General features: G+C 38.3%; 1 protein-coding gene across 1 annotated transcript in view; it reads left to right on the top strand.

Moving 5' to 3' along the window:
- The window catches only part of CUNH9orf3 (chromosome unknown C9orf3 homolog), a 180,131-nt gene that overhangs the window by 56,415 nt on the left and 99,748 nt on the right, over nucleotides 1-23,968 (top strand). The window contains exons 5-8 of the mRNA XM_026038247.1: nucleotides 7,574-7,763; nucleotides 9,601-9,707; nucleotides 15,971-16,073; nucleotides 16,179-16,286. Coding sequence (XP_025894032.1) covers nucleotides 7,574-7,763; nucleotides 9,601-9,707; nucleotides 15,971-16,073; nucleotides 16,179-16,286 — 508 coding nt within the window. The remainder of the gene's footprint in view (nucleotides 1-7,573; nucleotides 7,764-9,600; nucleotides 9,708-15,970; nucleotides 16,074-16,178; nucleotides 16,287-23,968) is intronic.

Genomic DNA, 23,968 nt, shown 5'->3' with positions numbered 1-23,968 from the left:
TAAAGCTGCTGCATAAAATAAGCTAAGAAAATGATTTTGGAGCCATTCTTCTATGTTGTTCTCACTTTTTGCTAGCAACACATCTCATTAATCAAAGTAAGAAGAAGAATTGCATCCTCATTCAGTAAATTGAAAGCGTGTATTTTAGATCAGGTGGATTTTACATAGTGTTTATAGATCACCAAAATAAGTGAAAAGAAAAAAAAAAATAATAAAGGACAGTAGGGGGCTAGTTAGTTGAATTTCTATTGCCTGAACCCTTTATTCCTTTACGAAGCAGAGTGCAGAGCCTGGTATCATTTGTTATATGCTACAAGATAAATGCAAAATAAAATTAATGTGTTTTAACTATGAGATTGAATATCAGAATAGATATTGACAGTGTTGGAACTGTACACTTTTCTAAGGAAGATCAAAGGCTCCAGAAGGATTTGTAGGTACTGGCTCTTACAAACAAGCATTATGAGTAATATTCTATACAGACAAAAATTAGATCGCATGCAAATTGGCTAATTATCTTCGTCATGCGAAATTGGTTATCTTCATCTCACTGTTTGTTCCCACGTTTGTGAGTTGGCACAAGAAGCAAGTGTTTATTGGATATGAACTCAAAAAAAATCTGTCTATGCCTCTTCTGTAGTATGAAGACTCTTAGATTTACCTATTTGTGCATCTTCTGTAAAACTATCAGGAATTTGCAGCTTTTAATCTTAATATTAGCAATATCCTTTGTGACTGGGAGCTCTGGAGTAGTCTTGGTTCTCAGGTGAAATATGTGTTATATGAATCCTTAAAAGTAAGAGTGTTTCTCAGGTTTGTTTTATTCTGTGAAGCTCCTCTAACTAGAGTTTGTCCTGTCTTCATAAGAACCACTTCTGCCTTCAAGATTTTGTTTTTCTCCTGTTTTTAACACAGTGATCCCAGCAATTTTAATCTGAGAATTTGTCTTACTAAGTTATTTGTGCTTTAGCTCTCAGCTCTGTAAATGTCTGTCAGAAACTTCACAATGTAGGAAAAGGAAATCCAGGGCTTCCAGTAAGAGCACTGATGGAAAAATACAAATAATGAAATCCATCCATGATCAAATAATAACATTCATCAATGGCAAAAGCGATCATTTACACTGGGACTGAAAATCATATTAATCATTTTAGTGACAATACAAAGAGCAGTTTGAACAGTCTCTGAAACAAATGCTATGTACATTTCTAATATAAAATAAGATTTTTTTTTTAAGTTGTCTCTTCAGTACATTAGAAGAGGATCTTTTAGAGTATATTAGAAGGGGTTCTTTTCCTTTTTTTATTGCACAAAGCAATTTTGTATTTGTTAAAGGAGATTTGTGTACATTTTTCAGAAATTCTATATCTATTTCCAATATTCTCCTCTTACTAAAATTAAGTGTACTATATATATTAAATATATAATAAATATATTTAATATTTAATATAAAATATATTAAAATGATTAATTACAATGTTTGATTTACTTGACCATGTACTGTTCACTTTTTTCATCTGAGCAAAGTTTAAGGTTAATTTTATGATCCCAGTTTTATGAATCAGTTCTAAATAAGAGAGAATAAATATAAAGGTACTAATGAAAGGTACTAAAAAAGACTTCTCACAATGTTTAAGGAGTGAATGACATAATATCTTTTCGAAATTTGTCATTTTTTAATATATGAAAGGTGTTGAAAAATGTGATAAGAGATTTCATATAAAATCTGGAATTTAGTTTCTACCAGAAAGTAGCTGAAATGTTGTCTTCATATTGTATATATAAAATTCTTACTGCATTCAGTAGGAGCTTTGTATTCTCCATATTTCCTCACACACAAAGAAAAATTTCACTCCTCCTGAATCTATTTTGTGAGAGTCGGTATGTAAGCAAGAGTAAGGATCCTTCAAATTGTCATGGTCTTTGCCTCAGTTCTTTTTTGCTTCAAACACAAAAAGATAGTTTCGTGAGAACTGACGTATTTAGGTACTGTTTACAGAACCATATAACTTTAAAATACATTGAATTTCTTGATCTTGATTTCTTTTCTTGCTGAAATAATCTAGATCAACTTCAATAATCAAATCAATAATCTGGAATCAACAATTTGTCTGATATGTTTGTCTTTTTTAAGAAACAATAAATAAACTAGTTGAATCATAAAGCTTGAAAGACTTACAGTTTGGAAGTATTTGGCATAGGACAATGGAGCTTTCTATTATGAGTACCTAGGTGGGATTTGGAAATCAGTGGTACTGATTCATAGATTATCTTGTTAGCAATGACAGTACTCGTTGAGGAATACACCTAATGGGAACTGAGAAGTATTTGGATCTGTAATTCTGTCTGTTACTCCGTGATTGCCTCTGGTCATTCTCCTTTCTGGATAACAGGAGGCAGCTTTCTGTCCGTGCAAATCCTAGCAGTTTCTAAATGAGCTAATATTGCTGTGCTTGCATAAGATTTTAAGACATTATATCTAGAGGGCTCCAGAAAAGGTTTGTGCCCTGCAGATTCTTCTGTGTGATAGAGATGTGTCTGATGATTGAGAAATAAGCTGAGATGTCGTTTGGCATCCTGGGACTTTTAGGGGTCAACTAGTGACTTGTTGCTCAACATCAGAGTTCCTACTTGGGCAGACTGGAGATTGATCTCGTTACCTCCAGTGCCTACGTTGAACTCTACATGCAAAATAGGTAAGATAAATTATTTCCTTTCTTCTTGGTTTACATCGAGGTTTCTTGGTTTATTCAGGTAAAAGGCTTCACAGCAAGTTGCAGTTGGCTTGTGGTATGGGGAAATTTGTACCTACATCTGTGTGATATAGTATCCTATGTTGCCCGATCCTATGTTACTCTTTTGTTGTGAGCATGAAATTGGAAGAACCACATAGGATAGTTTTCCTTTATGCTTATCTTATCTTATGTGGAAGACATCAAGTTGTTGTTGGTTTTGGGGAAATAAGTGAGAAGGAAGTGATTTCCTGCCAAGCTGTGAGGAGGAGCAGGTGCCCCTCAGGTGTTTGGATGGGTGATTAGGGGCTTGACTCTCTGCAGGAAGTTAAAAGGCTGGAGTTAAAATACTGGATGTTGAATCATAGCACTCTGAGACTGGTTGGTATAATCCTTCTTTCAACACGGTTTCCAGTATGATTTTAGGAAGAGAAAGCTCTCTCTGTGAAGTTTCTGAGGTTTCTTGCACTATGTTCAGAGTACTTTGATAACCAGATCCTGTCTCTGCAGCTGCATCAACATGTAGACCTGAGTATCTGGTACAGTGTGAACTGTGGTGATCAATGAGATTGTTCATCTCTGTAGTCTTCTCAGCGCTGACCACAACACATGGAGCAGCATCCTGGAGGTAATAGATGTCAATAACTGGATGTTGCACATCTTTATTTGCGTTCCAATGACACAAGTGTCCTTGCAGATAAATCATAAAGCAAACTAACCAAATCTAAATCTGATGTGGATGCTGCAGAGGATACGCTAATATTGTTCTTTGTCCCTACAATAACCTGGACTGAAGGCAGCAGTCATAATGAGAGACAGCACAGAATATAGCGTAAGAGCTGCCGTTTAATTGTCCAGCATTATCAAATTCCATAACTAGTAATCTTTAAAGGTATACCTTAGTTTTAGTGTATGCCCATGAAAATATCTTACAGGGATTTTTCTTGCTTCCTCTCTCGTGTTTGAGAGGGGATTTATATGGTGTTTTAGAAGCACAGTAACTATATAATCCATTTCCTATCTGACTCCCACTTTCCAAATAGGAAAAGATAAGCAATATGGGGTGTGCTGTCAAAACATGGATTTCTTTTTATTTATTATTTGACTTCTATCCATGATAGTGGTTTTGGGTGCTACTTCTGACTCTGCAAGCAAAATTTTCCAGCTCGTGTGGTCCCTTCTCTGTTATTTCAGTAAACATATAAGAAACTGTATCTGCAGAGTCCTGCACATGAAGGTAGAAAGTTTTCTACGTCAAAAGAAATGGAACAACCCATTAGAAATATGCTTCGTGTTCCTAATTTGCTAACTTTAAGCACACGCTTGAGTTCATACACTTCCATTTGGCTGGGGTCTGTGCTGTGCCTGTGCCTGATAGCGCGGGATCCGCCAAGGATAACACAGCACTGCAGCCAGCGAGCGGAGCGGCACCTGCGTCTGACTTGGTCTGGAGAAACTTCTGCAAAATTGCTTTCAGAGATTTGGCTGCTAAACTGGTCAGGTTACTGTGGAGATCATTACGACTCCATGGAAAACTTGTAGTTGTTGAGGAGAACTTTTATGAAAAACATCTACATGGGTGGATTCAGGTGACTGGAACATCTAAACCCCTAGGCCTTTCACACCAAATGAAGAAATAATACTTCTCAACAGGGACTGATATTCTCCTTATGCTTTCTTTTGTGTGCTTGTCTTTGGAGGGAGTTACAGAGCTGAGATTTGCTTTAGCTACATGAGGGAAAGAAATAGTTCTTTTAGTCAGATGATACAAAGATCTAAGCTGTAAGGGTGTGATTCTGGTCAGAATAATAACCTTTTGCTTTAGAAGTGTAACCAAGTGTATACTTGTTGAAAACAAGTAATTAACTTCGTTTTCTGCAAGGGCCGTTGGGAACTAGCCCAGATTCCTGGGAAGGACTGACGGGGGTTTTCTTCTTTTGTTAACTGGGAGAGGTTTCCCATCTTCCTTACCGCATCCAGGCAACCTGTTCTAGCCTGCTTCAAAAACCTGGGCCAGACTTGAAAAGACGTCAGCTAGAGGCGTTTTATAAGCTGGGCAGACCTGGTCAAGCCTGGGTGTAATTGCTGAGGTGAATCACTTTTGTCTGTTCTTAATTTAAGAAGCACATTTCTTTCCTTTTAATTTCTAATGAAAGCAATGGATATCAAGCCTTATGATTCTAATGAGTCATATGGATAGTAAGAGGTTCAAGTTCACATTTTCATTTAAAAATATGTATGTGTTTGCCCATATGTATCCTTTAGATCATCCAGATTATTCTTCGTGTGAGACTTTCCTGTGTTATTGAGTCTTCAAGGAATAGCATTGATAGTAAATGAATAATATAAAGAATATTACACATCGTAGATGATGTTTAAAAAGTAGATTTTGACAAGAACAGTAGAGGTGGAGTAGACTTTCTGGCATTCAAACATATACTGAAAATAGAGAATATCTAATTTAAAGTAGAGCATAGAAACAAATTTCTATTCATGACAACAAATGCTGGACATATTCCAGAAATATGTTTAGGCTTTTAGAAAATTAAGCTTGAGATACATGGGAACTTTTCACTGTTTTGTAATTTTTATCTATCACTGTATGAAGCTCTGAGCTGGAGACTTAGCTTCTTGTTAGAGGCAAACAAAATGAAAGGAATCATTTAAGATGTTCTTAGGGAAGGAAGCTGGATGTACTCCATCTCTAAAATGAAATTCTGCCTCTGCGCGTAATCTTTTTTTTCTTTGTTTTCTTTTTTTTTTAAGTCCTTGCAAAAAGTCTTATTTGAGCAGGGGAGGGAAGGACAAATGTAGTTCATACTTTTGACAGGAAAGATTTGATAATCCTTTTGTAAAGAAGTATGGCATTTCTGTTACGAAGTGGTTGCAAAAACCAGGATATGCAGTATTTATTTTTATTTTCTAAATACCTACAGTAAGACACTTAAAATGTAAACAATTCTGTGAGCCTGTTTATAAGGCCTGACGTTACTTTTGTTTTGCTTAACCAAATGTCCGAAACACTGCCAGCAGTATGTCTGGAATGTTACTTGGTCTATTTCTGAAGTTTTTCTTTGTAGCACTGTACGCATGCCACAGTTAGGGGTAATTTACTTAAAAATGACCAAAGTAGTACCCCCCAAAGCTGCAGTTATTGTTCTCAACAGGGGCTGTATAATAAAAGGCAGCAGCTCATCGTATTTTGCAGCTTCTGTGCTCACACTTTTTTCTATCTCTCTCCACCTCTCTCCCTCTTTTCCTCCCTTCTTTTTTGTAAGCAGAATTGCTTTTGGCAAAGGTTTGGAAAGCTGGTGTTTGTTCATGCTTTGTTCTTAGTGACTCGATTCCTCTATAAGTGCTTGTAATTTCATTCCTTACATTATGTCTTAGGTCGCCAACTGCTTGAAATGCATAAAGTTGCTTTGTGGGATTGTTACTAGTATTTTACGAGGGTGATGGAGCATGTTTTCCCTATCCAAGCCCATATATTTCTTGATCTCGGTTCCAGACATCCAATGAGTTTGAGGAGAGCTGTGGGCGTTTCAACATTTCCAGCGGAAGGGTAGGGCGGGTGGGGAAGCTCTCAGGAACGCGGACGACTAATACTTGGTTCTTGGAAACGTCTTAAGGCCAAGTGCTCCCCTCCCACGCAACGAAAGCTAGACTCAGTGCTAAGGACCTGTGCTCTCTAAGGTGTTACCTGAATTTCTTAATTTCTTAAGGTATTACCTTAGTTTTCTTTGCCTTCTACCTGGCTAGAGTTGAGAAAAGAGCTGAAATGCAGATTACAGAGGCCCAAGGTTAATGCGGGAACACTCTGCAGATCATCTGTGCCCTTTGGAGTCCCACCTCGGGCACCCTTTGACCCCTTGTTATTGGTCCTGGAGGGCCTAATCCTGCTATTCCTCTCACTTAAAGGTACTTAATCTCAGAAATTATTTAACTGCTGGGGTGTTAATGTATAATTGGTATAAAAACAGCATGAATTACCTTACAGCACAACGTGAGTTTGGAACTGCAGTGACTTGCAATTCAATGCAACTATACATAGCAGGGTTTTTTCCATTCATATTCTTGCTGCATTTAACTTGTATTTTAATGCATATTTGGATGAATTGAGAGGAGAGCAGAGGGAAAGTGGACAAAGATTAGGTTGTTCTTGCATATGCTGAAATGTAGACATTTATGGGGTCTCTAGCTTTTCTTTTTTTCTTTCTTTTTTTTTTTTTTTTTTTTTTTTTTTTTTTTTTTTTTTTTTTTTTTTTTTTTTTTNTGTTCTCCTTTCTCTACATCTGCCGAAATGATTCCCTGTTATCCTCAGGTGGTAACTTTTTTTTAGTTCATTATAAGTTGTAACGAGTGCATCCCCTTTACTATGCACGGGCTTTGTAGCTTTTGGACAGTAATTTGTTTTCTTTATAAAACGCTTCTGCTGTATTTGTTTCCAGCTTTGATCATTTAACTGATAAATGCCTGCTGCCTGTATTCGCACCTGCTCGTCTTTTATTATCTTGTCTTAAATATAAAAACTTCTATTGAAATAAATCAGACTTGTAATTTGAAAAATAGAAAACTTCTGGCTTAAGTTACTTCTTACAGGTAATAGCAGCTTGACAATTGAATACGAAGCAACTGCTTGGCAGAGTTTTAATCTCTGCCCACCAGCAATAAAGTGCAACCTAATTCCTGAAAATGTCTGAGCTGTAAAGTCTCTGTGACGATGCAGCGTGCAAAGAGCAATAACAGGCTGACAAGGCTAATGAAGTCTATGTATTACTGAGGCCATGCGTTGCTGTTGTGACGGATCTGTAACGCAGCTGTCCTTCATTGGTGTTGTGCAGCCCCCATATCATCTTCCTGTCGCAGAGCGTGTTACCTGGAGGGCGACATCTCTGCGGAGCGCGTCTGTGTCACGAAATTGCTCATGCCTGGTTTGGACTGGCTATTGGTGCTCGAGACTGGACCGAGGAGTGGATAAGTGAAGGGTTTGCCACTTACTTAGAAGATGTATTTTGGGCCAGGGCTCAACAGGTAAGGAGACAATACCTCACTTCTCTATTAAGTCACATACTTAATCAAAATAATATATAATTCTGTTAGTTTTAAACTATTCCTCCTGTGTTATGAAGCAAGTCTTTCAAAATGGCTCTGGAATTTGCATGTTAACTTGGTTCAGAAAAACAAAAACAAAGCAAAATAAAAGAACTCCCTACTCCCTTATCGGTATGTAATGAATGCCCATCTTTACAAGGTAAAAGTTGGTGCAAGTAAGAATGGATGCATCTGTTTGTCAATGATTACCTTCCTCAAAAAAATGTACTTTTCAAATATTGCCCTTAAGCTATCAGGCAGCTTTTTGGCATTCATTCCATTTGTATTGTACTTCTGAACCTGAAATAATCAGCAGTGGCTTACTGAATAATGTAGTGCTCGGGCACACTGATGAAAATAGCATCTGTTTGCCCCACGAATAGCCAAGAGGCATGCCTGGGAACAGAATGGCTGCTGATGAACGGAGCACAAACACTGGCACTTTTTTTACATACTGCCTAGAAAAAGAATCACACGCTTAGAAATAAATCATAGCCCATCTTAAAGTGTAAACCTCATAGGCTACCTGTTTGGTAGTGAAGAGGTTTTCTGACGTGTTTCTTTTTTTTTTGTCACCTCTCCTACTTGAAGCATTCTGCGTGTTCGTTTCCTCCTGTAGCTGTGTCAGGCCCCGATTCCCTTCTCCTGTCCTATAGGGCACCATGTAAGTCATCAGGGCTCCTTGTGTGCGGGAGCAAGGGGCGCTAGGACCAGCTGCCTACATACATTCTTCTCTGTTTCCATTTTACAGATTATTAGGCATGTTTGTAGCATTGAATAAAATAAAATTTCTCCACACCTTGTGGAGCAAAGAGAAAGATTGTTCAAATGGTTCACTTTTTCCTTCTGGAAAAATTCCTTCACTTTCTGCCATTACCTTGAGCTTTACTGCTCTGCTGTGAGCTGCTCACATTCATCCCACACTTCTGAGAGGTAACTGAAGTGTTTTCACTATAATAGATATCTCCTTATAAAGGAGTAAGCATCCAAACAGGCTGTGTATTATACTTGTTCATTTATAAGATGAGAAATTTTGTTACTTCTTCCCCCCCCTGAAATTATTGAGCAATTTTGCTGTTGTGCAAGTGTTGGATTATGAATATATTCAATTCTACAATTTCAATTGTGACTGAAATGTTTATTTAATGAAGAAGAACATTAGCAGTATTCCCTTCTTCAATCTCCCTTCTTTCCTCCCCTTTAATAAAAAATGTGCAAATTAGTTGCTGATTTATAAGATGACAACCTGGAATTTATCTCGTAATTTTTCTGTTAATACTACTTTTATCGGGAAGATACAATAGGGAGCTTTTACCCTGCTAATGAAGCAGAAATAGCAGGAAAGTGGGGTAAAATCAGGACACAAAAGCAGCTCTTTGCTTTCACGGCTGGGAAGAGCAAAGATGCAGGCAGACCCGATATGCCAGGTACTGCACTGTACTCTGTGTTCAGTTCCCTCATTGCCAGTCACCGAGGGGAAAACAACACGCCTGTCTCTCTCTCCTCGGGCAGAAATATTTAACCGACTATTGATTTGATGTGCCCGGCGAGGCTCCTCTTTCCCCCAGCGCTGCTGTTAACTCTTAGAGCAACAGCCCGATTTCTGTGGCGGTGGTTGTTCAAGGGCATGGATGCTTGCGCTGCTTCTGCATTTCCTGCGTGCTGGAGGAAAACAGAACAAGTTTCTTTTTCTGCGAATTATTATTAACTGTTGGGAAACAACAATCAATGATCTGTGGGTGTTTTTTTTTTTTTTTTTTTTTGGTATCCTGGGCAGCTGTCACATGATGAGGCAGAAGCACAGCAGGAATTGAAAGCTTTGCTCCGCTGGCGGCGACTCAGGGATGAGGTGCAGAACTCTGAAGAAGAACTACAAGTTTTACGGTACAGATCTGACAGTGCAATATTTGCCTGTGCTTTCTTTCTCTCTCCTGCTTTCTTTTTGACTGTTTCTCTCTTTTCCTCCTGTTTTCCTCCATCCTTTCTCTCCCTCTAATGGACATGCATCCAAATCATCTGATTAAATCCTCTGCATTTCCTTATTCCCTTCTGAAGAAAAAAGAAAAGCCAAATTAAATTGACTAGGTTATTCATCTTCTGCATAATAGAATTGTTTTTCTGCTTGTTATTAAAAAAAAAAAAAAAAAGGAAGAAAGAAAAGAAAGAAAAAGCTTTCTAAAAATGTGGGGTTTAGTTTGATATAAAATGTCTCTAAGCATTTTACAAGAGCTTCCATTCAGGAAAAAAGAGACCGTTTCCTGAACCAAGTTCATGGTTTGTAGCTATAAAAAATTCTTTTTTTCAACTCTGGCTGAAGAGAAGCACATGCAGGAATATGTCATGTAACTACTAAGTTCAATGAAGCTTTAAAAACAAAGGAAAATGCAAAATAAACTATGTAGGTGTGTTTTCACTTTAGAAATGACTGATTCTATTTAAACAAGATTTTGTTCTTTACATACCAGATGATGAGCTCAGGTCTTCTTCTCACATAATTAAATACTTTAGATCAAAAAAAAAAGTGCTTGCTTTGCTAATGTTTTAATAATCAGGGCTGTTCTTATTGGTGCTTTGTGAATTTGTCTGTCTTTTATCCTCAGGTATTTATAGAGTGGTTGCCTGGCATCTCCACTGCTTGTCTTCCCCAACAGCTTTTGACCAAGACAAATAGGTTCACTAATCAGAACCCCAATTAGTCCTATACTTACCAAATCACAGAAGGGCAGGAACAGAAAGATTATTCACTACATCCTCCTATCCAACATCACATGCATATGTATGAGCAGACCATCGTCAACATAGTTTTACTAACTTTTTCTTAGAAACCTCAATTTAAAAGGTTTGTGCAGTGTCTAACTAAGCTGTTTTATTACTAGCAATTAATAACTATTTCGTATTATCTGGCTAAAATCTTATTTTCAGTTATGTAGATTTCTTATCTTCTTTCACCGGGTGGCAGTGAAGAACAAATTGATCATCATCCCCTTTATAATCGTCTTTTATGTGTTTTCAGAAGACCGTTGTCATTCCATTCATTCTGAGGTCTTCTTTTCTTTATGTGCTTTCTCTTCAGGGCCTAGTAGCCTTTTATGTTTGCGTAGGAGGTAATGTTCACCAGTGGAGAAATTTTTCCCTGTGGATTCGTGTCATCCAAAAATGTATCATCGAATTTGCACTACTGTAGTCTTTCATTGATCTACCTTAATTCACATTTACTGATTAATTGTGTGTCACAGTTGTAAGCAGAGTCAGTCAAATTATTCATTTCCAAGTGTGCAGTTTAGTGATAAGGCTTGCTTTTATATTTCTACCTATCATCAACTACCATATAGCTGCTGCCAACACAAGTACTGACTGACAGTGTCTTGGCTTTTTGTTTGTTTGTTTTTAAAAAAATTACTTTTATCCTGGAAACATTGTTTCTTGTGATAGGGAACGTATTTGGATGTTCTTTCTTATTGTTGTTGTTTTGTGGGTTTTTTTTCCAGTATTACAAAGTTGTGTTTGCTTTCTTTTACACTAATTATATAGCTGTTTTGTTTTGTTTTGTTTTGTTTCCCTAGGACTAAAATAACCTTTGTAGTTTGAGACTCAAGGGCACCTATTTATATACCCAATGAAACTGAAGTTTCTGAAACTGAAGTTTCCTGGGGTGCATTAAGAAGAGCGTCTCCAGCAGGTCRAGGGAGGTGATCGKCCCCCTDYACACAGCCCTGGYGAGGCCACATCTGGAGACTGTGTCCAGTTCTGGGCTCCCCAGGACAAGAGGGATGTGGAGCTGCTGGAGAGAGTCCAGCGCAGGGCTATGAGGATGATCAGGGGCCTGGAACATCTGCCCTATGAGCAAAGGCTGAGAGAGCTGGGCCTGTTCAGCCTGGAGAAGAGGAGGCTGAGGGGGGACCTGATCAGCGTGTATAAATACCTCAAGGGAGGCAGTGAGGAGGAGGGGGGCGGCCTCTTTTCAGTGGTGGCCAGCGACAGAACTACAGGAAACGGCCACAAACTGAAGCACCAAAAGTTCCACAGGAACTTAAGGAAACACTTCTTGACAGTGAGGGTGACAGAGCCCTGGAGCAGGCTGCCCAGGGAGGTTGTGGAGTCCCCTTCTTTGGAGATCCCGCTTGGATGCAGCCCTGTGCCCCGTGCTCTGGGTGACCCTGCATGTGCAGGGGGGTTGGTCTAGATGACCTCTGAGGTCCCTTCCAACCTTGGGCATTCTGTGATTCTATGATTCTGCAACTTGCCATAGTTAGTAGATGTCAAGTCTACTGCATGTTTACCATGCAGTATTTGCTTTTGCATAGTGATATTCTCAGTGTAAATACAAAAGAACGATAAATAAGTTTGTATTTGTAAAACTATGCCACAACATACTCACTTTAGAAGAGGAACTTGAGACCAGTTTGGGGTTCTGTGCATCTTTGTCTCTCTGATTTCTCTGGTTTCCTGCAGTCGCGTCTAAAAAGGACTTTCTGCTGATTTCAGTCAGCATAAATGTCTTCTAGCCCTTCTGTGGCATGGAGTTAGTTCTGTCTTCGTGTATGTAGTGTTTTTTCTTTTTTCTCCCAGTATGTCAGCATGCTTTCCAGTGCTGGTGTTCCAGAGATAAATTTTCAGTCTTTTATTTATACTAGATGTTTAACCTTTACTGATCCTTGTGGTGATTCAGGTTTGTGCTCTTTTATAAATACATTAAAAGCAAATGATAACTTTTTGTTTCTTTTTTCAGCCACGTCAGGAAGACAAAAATCAAGCAGCCTCATCACAAACTCTTTTTTCAACTACTTTTCTTTTTTCCCTATTGGACAGTCACATGTGTTTCCTTTTTCTGTGCTTTCTCCTGACAGAAGGAAAGCTTTGCCCACAGTTTGACAGCTCATCTTGTTAACTCTTGATCCTGCACGTGAATGCATATTATGACTAGGTGAAAGCCACACACCAAGTGATCATCATTATATTTCTTATTATTTATTATTATAAATATTTGATGCCATATCCTTCTTATATGGTGCTTCTGAAAAATGAGGTCAGGTATGAAAGAAGTGATCAGTCCCTTTTCAGCAGGCGAAACTCTGACAAGTAGCACAAGCAGTTCTTCAGTGTAGAAGAATATGTGTGGCACTGAGTTGTAGTGCATGTGTAAGATAAGTCTTCAGAGTCCTGTGGATTATCCCACAGCTTGAAGCAAACCTGCAGACAGAAAATCACACAGGAAAAAATCACTCATTCTGCTGGCCACCATCAAACCAAGTCTCTCATGGTATCAAAACAAAGAAGACTTGAGAAGACTCCATTTCTTTCTCTGAAATGAAGCTGGCACTCAGTTCTCCTCTTGCAAAGGGCCTTGTGATTTAACTTCTGCCTGTGATTTTTCACTAGAACAAACCAGTGTTGTTACCTTTTCTGCTTCCTTCAAAAATATACCAGTATCTAAAATCTACCAAGCAGCAATCTGAATAAGCTGAATGAGCTTGGCTTTCGTGTTATGCATACCTCCACTTATTAAAATAGATGCCAGGTTTGTTGGGCAGTGGAACAATCATTCGATCGCTGAACCTGCAATGTACCGTAAGTTCTAAGCATTGCTTTAAGTCAGCATGCCAAAGTACTGACAGCACTGCACAGGATAATGTTCTGGATATGTACGGTGTTGTGCGTTTAGGATATATACATTCTTTGTGAGAAGAAATTCTTCAGTACCATCATTCACGTGGGGTACTGCTCTCCAGAGACACAAGATCTACACAGGCACTAAGCTGAAGGTGGAAGAAGGGAAAGGATGACTGCCCAATTTAGAATAATTCTGATTCTAAGAGGTGTTTTGCCTTAGTATATATATTCTATAATATATATATATATATATATATATATATATATATACTTAGTATATATTCTATAACCTGTGCTCAGGCTCTGCTTTTCAAGGTCTGTGAAAGCAGGCTCTTTATTATGAGGGAAACATGGAACAGTTTTTGGTTGTCTTTTTTATACTTAAATGTGAGAAGTTGCATATAAAATTCCAACAGGCCTCACTTACAGGAGCCTGATCCAAATGGAAAATAAGCACACTATAGTGGGTATCTGCTACAATGGGCCTGAAAAAATTGAATGTGAGCTTTTTTACTTTTTGTTTTTATTCTATTTGATTTCAAATAGTTGTCTTTCATCTAGATTTCTCTGTGTCAAGTGAATTTTATGTGCCTAGGTCCCAAACATAGTGCTTAAGGGGAAAAAAAATGCTTGACACTCTTGGCAAAACTATAGTAAGAAGCCATTACAATGATACCAAAAAAGGAAGAATGTTTTCTGTACAGCATACCAAGATAGAGAAGAAAAGAAATATGATCACTGGAATTAGCTCATGAGTAGCACGTGGGTAATGTGGTTTGAAGAAGCCTGCACTGCTGTGGTCTGTGTTGTCCCTACTCTGTAGAATTGGGGAAAAAGAGCTTCAGTCTCCGAGACTGGCCCTTCCAAATGCACATTTAGATTCAGGATTTTGTTTTAGTCAGACAGGCCCCTGTTCTCGGGCAGATGGCTAGTCTATTTTCTGGATGGAAGATAAAATAACTAAAAGACTACTAAAAAAAACTAAAGAATACTGTGTCTGAAAATACTTCTGAAACAAAGAAAAAGTTATTTGCATGTCTTCTCTTTCATTTTTGTGCATTTTTGTGCTTACAAGAGCCTGGAAATCCTCTAGCGTTTACTGATGATTTCTGATGAACCAGATGTTTTGTTGCTTTTTAAAGTTAAGAGATCAAGAATTAAATTTCCTTCTAGACATTATTACCTGTCTTAAACTTTCAAATCTGTATGTATGAAAGAGGCTTTTTCTTTTAAAGCTTCAATCATTTTTCTTGCAACCTAAAATGGCAAAATTAAGAACAGAAAATCATTTAATCTGTGGTGAATTACATGCAAATGAAAAATATTATTCTTGAAAATGTGCTTATGTGGGCTTTTCTTGAGCCACTCTTTTTATGTAAGAAGCTCTGGTTGAACAGAATGACTCAAAACTCCTTCCTTTTCTTTCCCTTCTGCCTGAAATGTCTGTCTTATTGTTTTGTTTTGTTTCTCTTTATTCATAGTGTGTCTGTGTACTGTGGAATGACATGCAACATAATGTCATGCTGGCAGTGAAGAGTGTACACCAACTTAGTGATGCCTCTCAGATTTACCACAGTTGCCTGGGCAGCTGTATACAAAATAGCATTAAAAGTATGCGGCTCCTAATTTCTTTTTGTTTAAGCCAACTTATTTAACTCAGAATCACAGAATCCTTAAGGTTGGAAGGGACCTCCTGAGGGATCCTCTGGCCCAACGCCCCTGCTCACGCAGGGTCACCTAGAGCACGGGGCACAGGGCTGCGTCCAAGCGGGTTTGGAAGATCTCCAAAGAAGGAGACTCCACAACCTCCCTGGGCAGCCTGTGCCAGGGCTCTGTCACCCTCACTGTCAAGAAATGCTTCCTTAAGTTCCTGTGGAACTTTTGGTGTTTCAGTTTCTGGCCGTTTCCTGTAGTTCTGTCGCTGTCCACCACTGAAAAGAGGCCGCCCCCTCCTCCTCACTGCCTCCCTTGAGGTATTTATACACGCTGATCAGGTCCCCCCTCAGCCTTCTCTTCTCCAGGCTGAACAGGCCCAGCTCCCTCAGCCTTTGCTCACAGGGCAGATGTTCCAGGCCCCTGATCATCCTGGTAGCCCTGCGCTGGACTCTCTCCAGCAGCTCCACATCCCTCTTGTACTGGGGAGCCCAGAACTGGACGCAGTACTCCAGATGTGGCCTCACCAGGGCTGTGTATATTTCTTAATGCACCCCAGGATCCCGTTGGCCTTCTTGGCCACCAGGGCACACTGCTGCCTCATGGTCATCTTGTCATCCACCACAATGCCCAGTTTCGTGCTTTCGAAAAATACAGGAAAAAAGAAAAAACGCAGAGAGGAGAAAAAGACGGAATGAGTGGCAGTTATATAGAGATACCATACCAAAGACAGTGCTTTACAGTGCCATGGCAGTACGAACATGTAATCACAGAATCACAGAATATTCAAGGTTGGAAGGGACCTCTAGAGATCATCTAGTCCAATGTGTGACTCATTTCTTTGCTTTCTTATCCAAGCCTTAAATAGTTTGCAATCATTTTAGGCCCAACAGAGAGAACACTGGAGAAGTGAGCGAGTCGGGAGCATCTGTTGTCAAGCATGGTCTTAAAGCAGAAAAAATCTTCATGCAGGTTCACTATTTGAAGGTGAGTGTTTTGAGCCGTTTTTTAATGGAATTGATTTGCTGGTATTATAAAGGCTTCTTTCTTGTAGACATGTGTTAATTTATAGTTTCTTCCTCATTCTTGCAGGGTTACTTCCTTTTGCGGTTTCTGGCAAGGACAATAGGAGAGGCTTCATACCTTGCTTTGTTAAGAAAATTTGTCCATAAGTTCCATGGGCAGCTTGTCCTATCTCAGGTACTCTGCATTGGATTCTTCCTACTTTCTGGAAAAAATAAAGAAAGAAGAAAAAAGGAAAAAATACAGTAATTTTGGTTGTGGTGTGAAAAGAGAACAGAAAGAGAACACTGCAGAAACCCCTGCCTTCCAGAGAGCAGTACCTCTCTTCAGAATGATACATAAAACAGACGCTCTGCTTGTATCTGATTTGTAAGCAATGGATAAAACTTTTTTGGGAAATATCAGCTCAGTACTCTAAACATCTAATATTTTTCAATGAAGATGTTTTCAAAGATAGTCATTTGCTGTACTGGAGCTGTTCGCTGTACTCTTGACTACTGAGTTTTGGTTGTGGTGAGTCAGTCTCTGCCCAGATACCTTTCTTTCCGCTAGAGCAGAAATGTGGAGTAGGAATGTAACTGAAAACTTCTCTAAATAGTAACTGTGTGTGCACATTGCTTTCTGACTTTATTTCCTTCCTCCTTACTTGCTGCTTCATCCAGTGCTTGAAATTGCAGTCTTTTAGCAGGATGATGTCTTTTCCACTAAGTCAGTGTCCCATCACTCTTTGGCTACCTTTATGGCCATCTTTTACCCACCTGTATCACAGTCTTATCATAGTCGCTGTACAGATTTTCTCATTACATTTCTTTCTAAAATATTCTTCTGTTCTCTTATAACTTATCTCTTTCTAAAATGTTCTTCAGTTCTGTGTGCTGGCTGCTCTGCATCTCATCTTTAAAGATCTGTCAGACCCTATGTATTTTATAAATAGCCCACCTCTCCGTGGATTCATTTCGATGTCGGGTTACCCAGAAGGGAGACATCGTAGCAACTGCAGCAACTCTGGAAGAACAATTAGGATGTTAAGGGAATTAGTGTTTCCATGCTGTAGTTGTTTCCTGTACCATGTCACTGAGACCTTTATCTGTCACAGTGTGGAAAGTACCAGTAGCTGTGGCAGCCTGTGTTAGGGAGCCCAAAATCATGAATATGAGACTTCACTATTACACAGCTGGAAGCTTTTTGAAGAAATACAGATATCCTGAAATTGCTGGAAGTAAGAAGTGGTCCTGTGCTTTAATCTGGTTGTAAGAAAGGTGCTGATGTTTTTGTGAGAAAAAAGTCAGCCTGTAGGTCTCCTAAAATGTGTACTAAATATTCTTACCTTGAGTGTGATGCTTTGAGCTTTCCTAGGTGGCTGCGCTTGACGATCAGGTGTAAATGGGACACAAGGTCTTAGGGCATCATGGGCCACATGGGCCTTGTTTCTTTGCAGCCTAAATCTAACTCCCCTAGAAACCTAATTCCTAATTATTTCCAATTCCTATAGGAATTGGAAATGTAAGAGCAATTAAGCCAAATTAGTATGCAAAATTTATTGTTCAATTTTGAGTTCTTTCTTGAGAAAAACATGCTGTCAGTGTTTTAATTTGTAGAAGATTTAAAATAAATAAATGTGCAAGTGATTAAATATTGTGTTGTACCTTCACCTTGTCCAAAGTAGTTGTGAAGGGTCTCAGCCTCAGGAATTATGGGAAAGAGGGAAAGTAAAAATAATTGCCCACCTTCTGAATACTAGTCTTGTTTTCAGTGATGTTTGTAGTGTTTTTCCTAGATGAGGGCTGCAGGTGCAAGGAAATGACTTCAGATGTGAAACATTAATCAATTTACTTTTTTCCTTCATTTTGATTGCATGCTCAGTATGTTTTTAGTAGTAGTTTTTGTTTATTTTAGTTGAGTTAGCAACAGATGAGTAAAGCAAGTCTGGAATCTCTGAGAGGGGGTTGAAAAAAGAGAACTTTGTGTTTTCTTTCTATGAGAGAACTCACTTAGCTGCTTTAAATGAACTTTTAAAACAATGAATGGAATGTTACTGACTATAAAAATAATTAGGAGTGCACAGTGCTGATATTCCTAATGCTGCCAAAGCTATTGTTCAGTTTGATATTGAAATAATCAATATTAAATATCCCAACCTTGGGAACTGTCTATTTTGCAGACTTCAATTTTCACAGTTTCGTCTACTATAATAATAACCCAAGGTCTTTTGTGTTCACCCATTCCGATGGAGTTATAATTTGCTATGATAAAATGTCAGTAAAGGGAGCTCGTCAAAACATTACAAACTGTGCTGTACTTGGAAGTTTTAAAGGCACATTTGTTGTGCACATGTAAGTCCCCATGTGTACAACATCCTACATCAAGTTGTCCCTCGCACCCATTTGCATCAGTAATTTTTTCATTACTGTGAATATCCTACAAGGAATTGGTACCTGCACGTACAAGTCGTCATCCATCTGCTTGACTGTAGAAGCCTTGTGACTAGAATTGAAAGTCTGAGCATGTGGCACATGAGTGTTTGGATGTACCAATCTTGATGTACCAATTGGATGTACCAGTTTCTCCTTTAAGGTGCCAATCTTTGGCATTTTTCCTTTAAATGGAAGTTTTCTAAAATTCCCTGCCTGCGTTTGGCTTTGGCCATGCCCTGCTGGCCAAGCCGTGAGCTGGAGCGAGGGCTGCGGACGGGAGCGTCGCTCCGTGCTGAGTCTGGTGGGAGCGTCGCTCCGTGCTGAGTCGGGAGCTCGGCGCCCACAGCAGCTTGGAGCAGGGGGTCTTGTCCTTCTGCGACCCCAGGGAACTGGGAAACAGCCAAGAACTTGGCTCAGACAGAGTCAGCTTTCTGCTCCCATCCTGCACATCCGAGCAGACTGCGACGTTTCTGTGGTTGTTGTTAGCTAAGCCCCGTGCAGCCCTTGTTCACTTTCCCGGTATGTGCACACAACGAGACAGCCTCCAATACGGCGTGATCACAACTGTACTTTATTTACTGTGCAGCATTTCTGTCTATCTTTCTAAGTTTTAACAAGTATACAGAAATTTAAAAAAAAAATTAATTTCAAACATTTTAACCTGAGATTAACTATATCTAAAATATTTACATATATGGCAACTGTTTAGTATATAGACCAGATAACTGTACTGCACATTTTGCACAACCCACTGCATTAGTATATATCTTTCAAATACAATTATATCGAAGAAGGGGCTGGTGAATTGCATTTGAAGTATAACTAAGATTGGATTAATATGGGTATTATGAGTATGTTATGGTATATTATGAGGCAATATTTTTTTCTTTGTGAGAAAACTTCCTATTTATTCTTTCCGATGTACTTTTCTCCAAATAAGATAGACATTTTATTTTAAAGGCCAGACAGGTAACACAATGCAGTAGATGCAGTAATGGGACCCAAGCAGTGAACTGAGAGAGATGAATCCAGGAGAACCCAAGTGTTTTATCATCATATCTAAGATGGATGGCTGAATAAAAAATATAAATTATAAGTCAATTGATTGTGTCACATGTTTTAATAACCAAAAATATAGGTATGTAAAAGTCCAAGTAGCTTTTGGTAGCTGTCCCAAATACAAAGATCTTTGTAAAAATACAAAGAGAAGTAAAGAGAAGCATTACGAGAAGCAAGAAGAAAAGAGAAGCAGTAAGATATACAAGTACAATTGCCTTCTATCAGGAAAGTGTCACATATGTCTGCAAATGTGGCTTGGGCCTTTCTGATAAATCCTTCCCATAGTTTCCAAACTAAGTTTTGAATTTTCAGCCTTCCACTATGGAATGCTTTTTTGCATTTGGATTTTTGTTACTGTATTTACTTCTCTGCTGAACTAGACTTTTCCTATTTGGTTAACTTCCATTTAGCATCCTTTAGACTTAAAATTACATGATAGCTTGTTGTACGATTTAGTCTGATAGGAAAAAAAGATTAATTCTGTAGTTAAATTCTGACTAAAGCAAACAGACAAGGGAGTGGGCTTCATTTATGCCTGTTGAATCACAGCCCCAACTTTTGTTTATTTAGTGGAATTTATTTTAAATAATCCCAGTTAAAGGCATCTTCCGTTTAATTTTCTGCTCAATAATAATGGAAAATATATATAAGAGGTAGTTCTTCATCTTTTCTAAGGTGTGAGCATATTTTATATGTTTATGCACATGAAATAGAAGCCAACTGTGTTTATTTCTGTTTTTTGGGGCAGCAGTATATTGGGTATTGCTAAATAGTGAGAATCGTTGTGTGTTCTGAAGAAATCAAAGCAATTCATTTGAGTCTGCGGCAATGTAGGTTCCAGAGTCAGAGTGTTCAGAGAAGTCATGTTGAAAACTGAATGCTTTCATTTCCCTGCCTGGAACCTTGTTTGAACTTTTCTATCAATAAAGCAAGAAGAAATGAAAACACTTTTTTAGTAAATTAAGTGATAACCAACATACTTCCTGCAACTGATCTATTCCAAGAATGGGCTTACCTGCTTCGAGGTGTTCTGATATGCAGGAAGTGGTAGGTGTTAAACATAAAAGACCTATGGCTCTAACAGAAGCCCTCTTCCAAGTATAGATGGGATAAGTTAGGACTTGCTTCCCTTAATTATTAACCCTGTAGCTAACAGGACAAATATAATGGCTAATATGGACCAGTTCAGTCTTGTGTATTAGCTTAGAATAGGATGAAAGCAAGGCTACTGTATTCTGAAGGAATCTCTAGTCTTTAGAGGGGAATTCTGGACTTTTTATCAAACCACATAAGGAAGATTTCAACATGTTATTACTTTTGTTAAATAAAAGGAAGATGAATGCGAAGAGAATTTAAAATAATCTGGATCCTAGGAAGGATGCTTATTTGCATTATACATACTTTTCCCCTTAAAACAATGAAGTAACGTTTACCATTTAGTTAAGAAATAATTTGCAAATTCTGTAATTGTTGGAGTAGTTTAACTTTGAGTCAATAATTTTCATAAGAAATTGTATGTAAATAAATTTGGAGTTTTTTTGTTGGCAACTGAATGTCCTTTTAGATAGTCTAGCTTCAGGTCATGAAATTTCCATTTCTTCTATGTATTATCCATTCATATTGAAATTAGAGAATCTAAATGATACTTTTTGTTGGTTGTAGAGTACTTGAAATATATCAAATCCATTTTTCCAAACAAGAGGCTATTATATTCCCTTTAATGTTCTCTGTTTCCTGTTTAATATGAACAGGTGTGAACAGAGAGAGCTGTCTGATTCCTCACAAGAATTTAGGAACAGAAACATACTAGTGGTTTATTAAAATACAACCACTGGCATTATCATATAGTGACTGCAGCAGTGGAATGAAAGATCTTGTCGACTTCTTGCTTCAAGTAGCCTCCTTTCCCAGTTCCTCAAGGCTTTTTCTGTCAACCCACTCCTCAGTCATTAGGTCCCTACTCTCCTTGCACTCAGGCCTGCCACATTCATTAACAGTGCAAAGAAACTTTCTCCTTGATCTCAATTCACAGTCTGTTTCCAGCCCAGAGTTGCAGTTGTAAGGAAAATTGTTGGCTTAAGTCTGCAGCATGGTGAGAATAGACAAGAATCTTCAGGGTATTCAGTTGTGAGAGTCTTGCAGATCCTTGTGAACATGTGCAAACTCATTTTTCAAAGTATTTTTTTTCTGTTTGAAAATAGAAATGTGAATAAAATTCCACAAACTGCAGAATAAGAGTTTCTGGTATAACAGAATGTCAGGAAACGTTGTTTTCTAGCCTCTGGGTTTCCAGATCAGAAAAAAACCCAACAGAAGTCAGGAAGGTGAGTTTATATAAAAATGTAAATATAACTGGATTCATTAATAATGTAGCACGGTGGTGGCATGTGTTTTCTAAGTTACATTCTCTTTCTGTCTTCACTGAACTAGTAGTAGCAGAAACAGAAAAATACGTATTTTGTTTTATGATCTGATCCAGCCTTTATTTGCCCTGGCCACCAGCCTTGTTTCAGAATGTAAAGTGACTGAAACCTTAAAGAAAATGCCATTAGAACTTATGAACATTTGGCCCTACCTTTGCTACTGGGCAGTTCTGAACCATTTTGTCTGGAAGGGAATAAAACATGGCCTCAGGCTAAAATTTCAGTCCGGATGGTTAAAGTTTGACAAAGTTAAACACAACTGAAACCTCAGGCCCATAATGGCATGTATCAGGCAGACTTGATAATAGGCAAATGTTAGAAGACTTGTGAATATGAGGTAAATAATAATTCATTATTCTATTCTGTTTTGGGACATTGAAATAAAAACAATGAATACCAGAAAAAGATTAATCCTAACTTTAAGAAAGTGCGTAGGATGATTGTTAGTGTTTTATTCTTTATGGTTATTCTGAAAAATAAAGACAGCCTAATTTGTGAATCAGATGTTTAATTTCATACTACAACATACAAAATTGTTGTACAAAATGCAAAAACACTTCTAATACCAGAGATATGTTGAAGTGGACCATAGGATAGATTTTAAATCACTGCAATCTGATCAGTGATCCTGGTTGGACTGATGTTTACAAGGTTCTGTGCAAAATAGTGTCAAGAAGGAACACTTCAGTGTTGCATTTCAGATGTCTCATTCCTGAAATAACACTAATGATGATCTCTTCTCCATTTTTTTTTTTTTTGTAATCTTTATTTCCATGGAAGTTGAGTCTGTGCCTACAGAGTAGCTTCCACAAGTGGAAAGAGTCAATAGTTATCTGTGATATATAGAATAACAGCACAAACCTGAAAATAACAGTATGAACTAAGGGGATTTTTCAGGGCATCATCTTGTGAGAAATGCATTGTAGTAGGGCAGAGCCAACCTGACGTAGCTAGCGCAGTTAATGATAGCAGTCTTGCCACAGCAACACAGTGTAGTTCATCTTTCTTCCTAAGCAGGTTTTGCAGCCAATGCAACCTGGCGTGTACCTGGGTTATGGTGTAAACACGACTTCGCGTTAGCAGTAGTTTCAGTTCGAAGAGTCAGCTCTTGTGGCAACTGCTGGCAATCAGAAATCAGCCTGTGCTCATACTGCTACATACATTTGGCTATATGAAACTTGTCTCAAGATTAATATTAAAGTTGAATATATTGCTTTGCAGAATAGGATTATAAAAGGAGAGCTCGTATTAATAATTCCTCATTCTCTGTGGTGGTTGAGTGGAACAAAGTGGATGGTGTCAAAGTGATTGACCTTAGAATTAGACTGTGTTCAGCATGGGTTGCTTTTGAATGATGTCAGATATAATTTAAAAAGAAATATTGTACTGTTGCAAGTGAGGACGATGGTGGTAATGTTCCCATGGCCTCGCACTTTCCTTCTAAATCCAGGAAAAAAAATCTAGCTACTTTTTCCTTGAAGAGTTGTATTTCACGTGTGGCATAACTTGCAGTAACAGGTTAAATTTTGTCAGGGAATGAGGAGCAGGATCGGATATGCATGAAAAGCGAAAAAGCATGTGGTTGTGCAATTAAAGAAACGTGATAACAAAAGTGTATTGGACAGAATATATAGGACAAATTAACTCTGGTGTTTCATAGCTTCTGAGTATGTGAATCTGCAGCCTTTAACAATGCTCTTTTAATGTAGTTAGTGTGTGCTATAGATTAAACAAAAACAGGAACGTAGGATTATGTTAATATAGCAGGCTTTTCAAGGCCATTTTCTTTCCACATTGACACTTTTTGCTTGAGTGGGTTTGAAAACTGACAAACATAATATATGTTGTATAAATAATTGAGTAGCATAACAACACAGTGGATATATAAACTTATTTCTAACCATTCTGCAATCTGTAGTGGTTAAAATTGCAGTACTGGTTCTGTGGACACAGAGAATCTCTC

The sequence above is a fragment of the Nothoprocta perdicaria genome, unplaced genomic scaffold (assembly GCF_003342845.1).
Source record: "Nothoprocta perdicaria isolate Ctin4 unplaced genomic scaffold, notPer1 scaffold_205, whole genome shotgun sequence".
NCBI lineage: Eukaryota > Metazoa > Chordata > Aves > Tinamiformes > Tinamidae > Nothoprocta > Nothoprocta perdicaria.
Note: the sequence above shows the minus strand (reverse complement) of the source record. Positions and strands in the feature narration are given on the sequence as shown.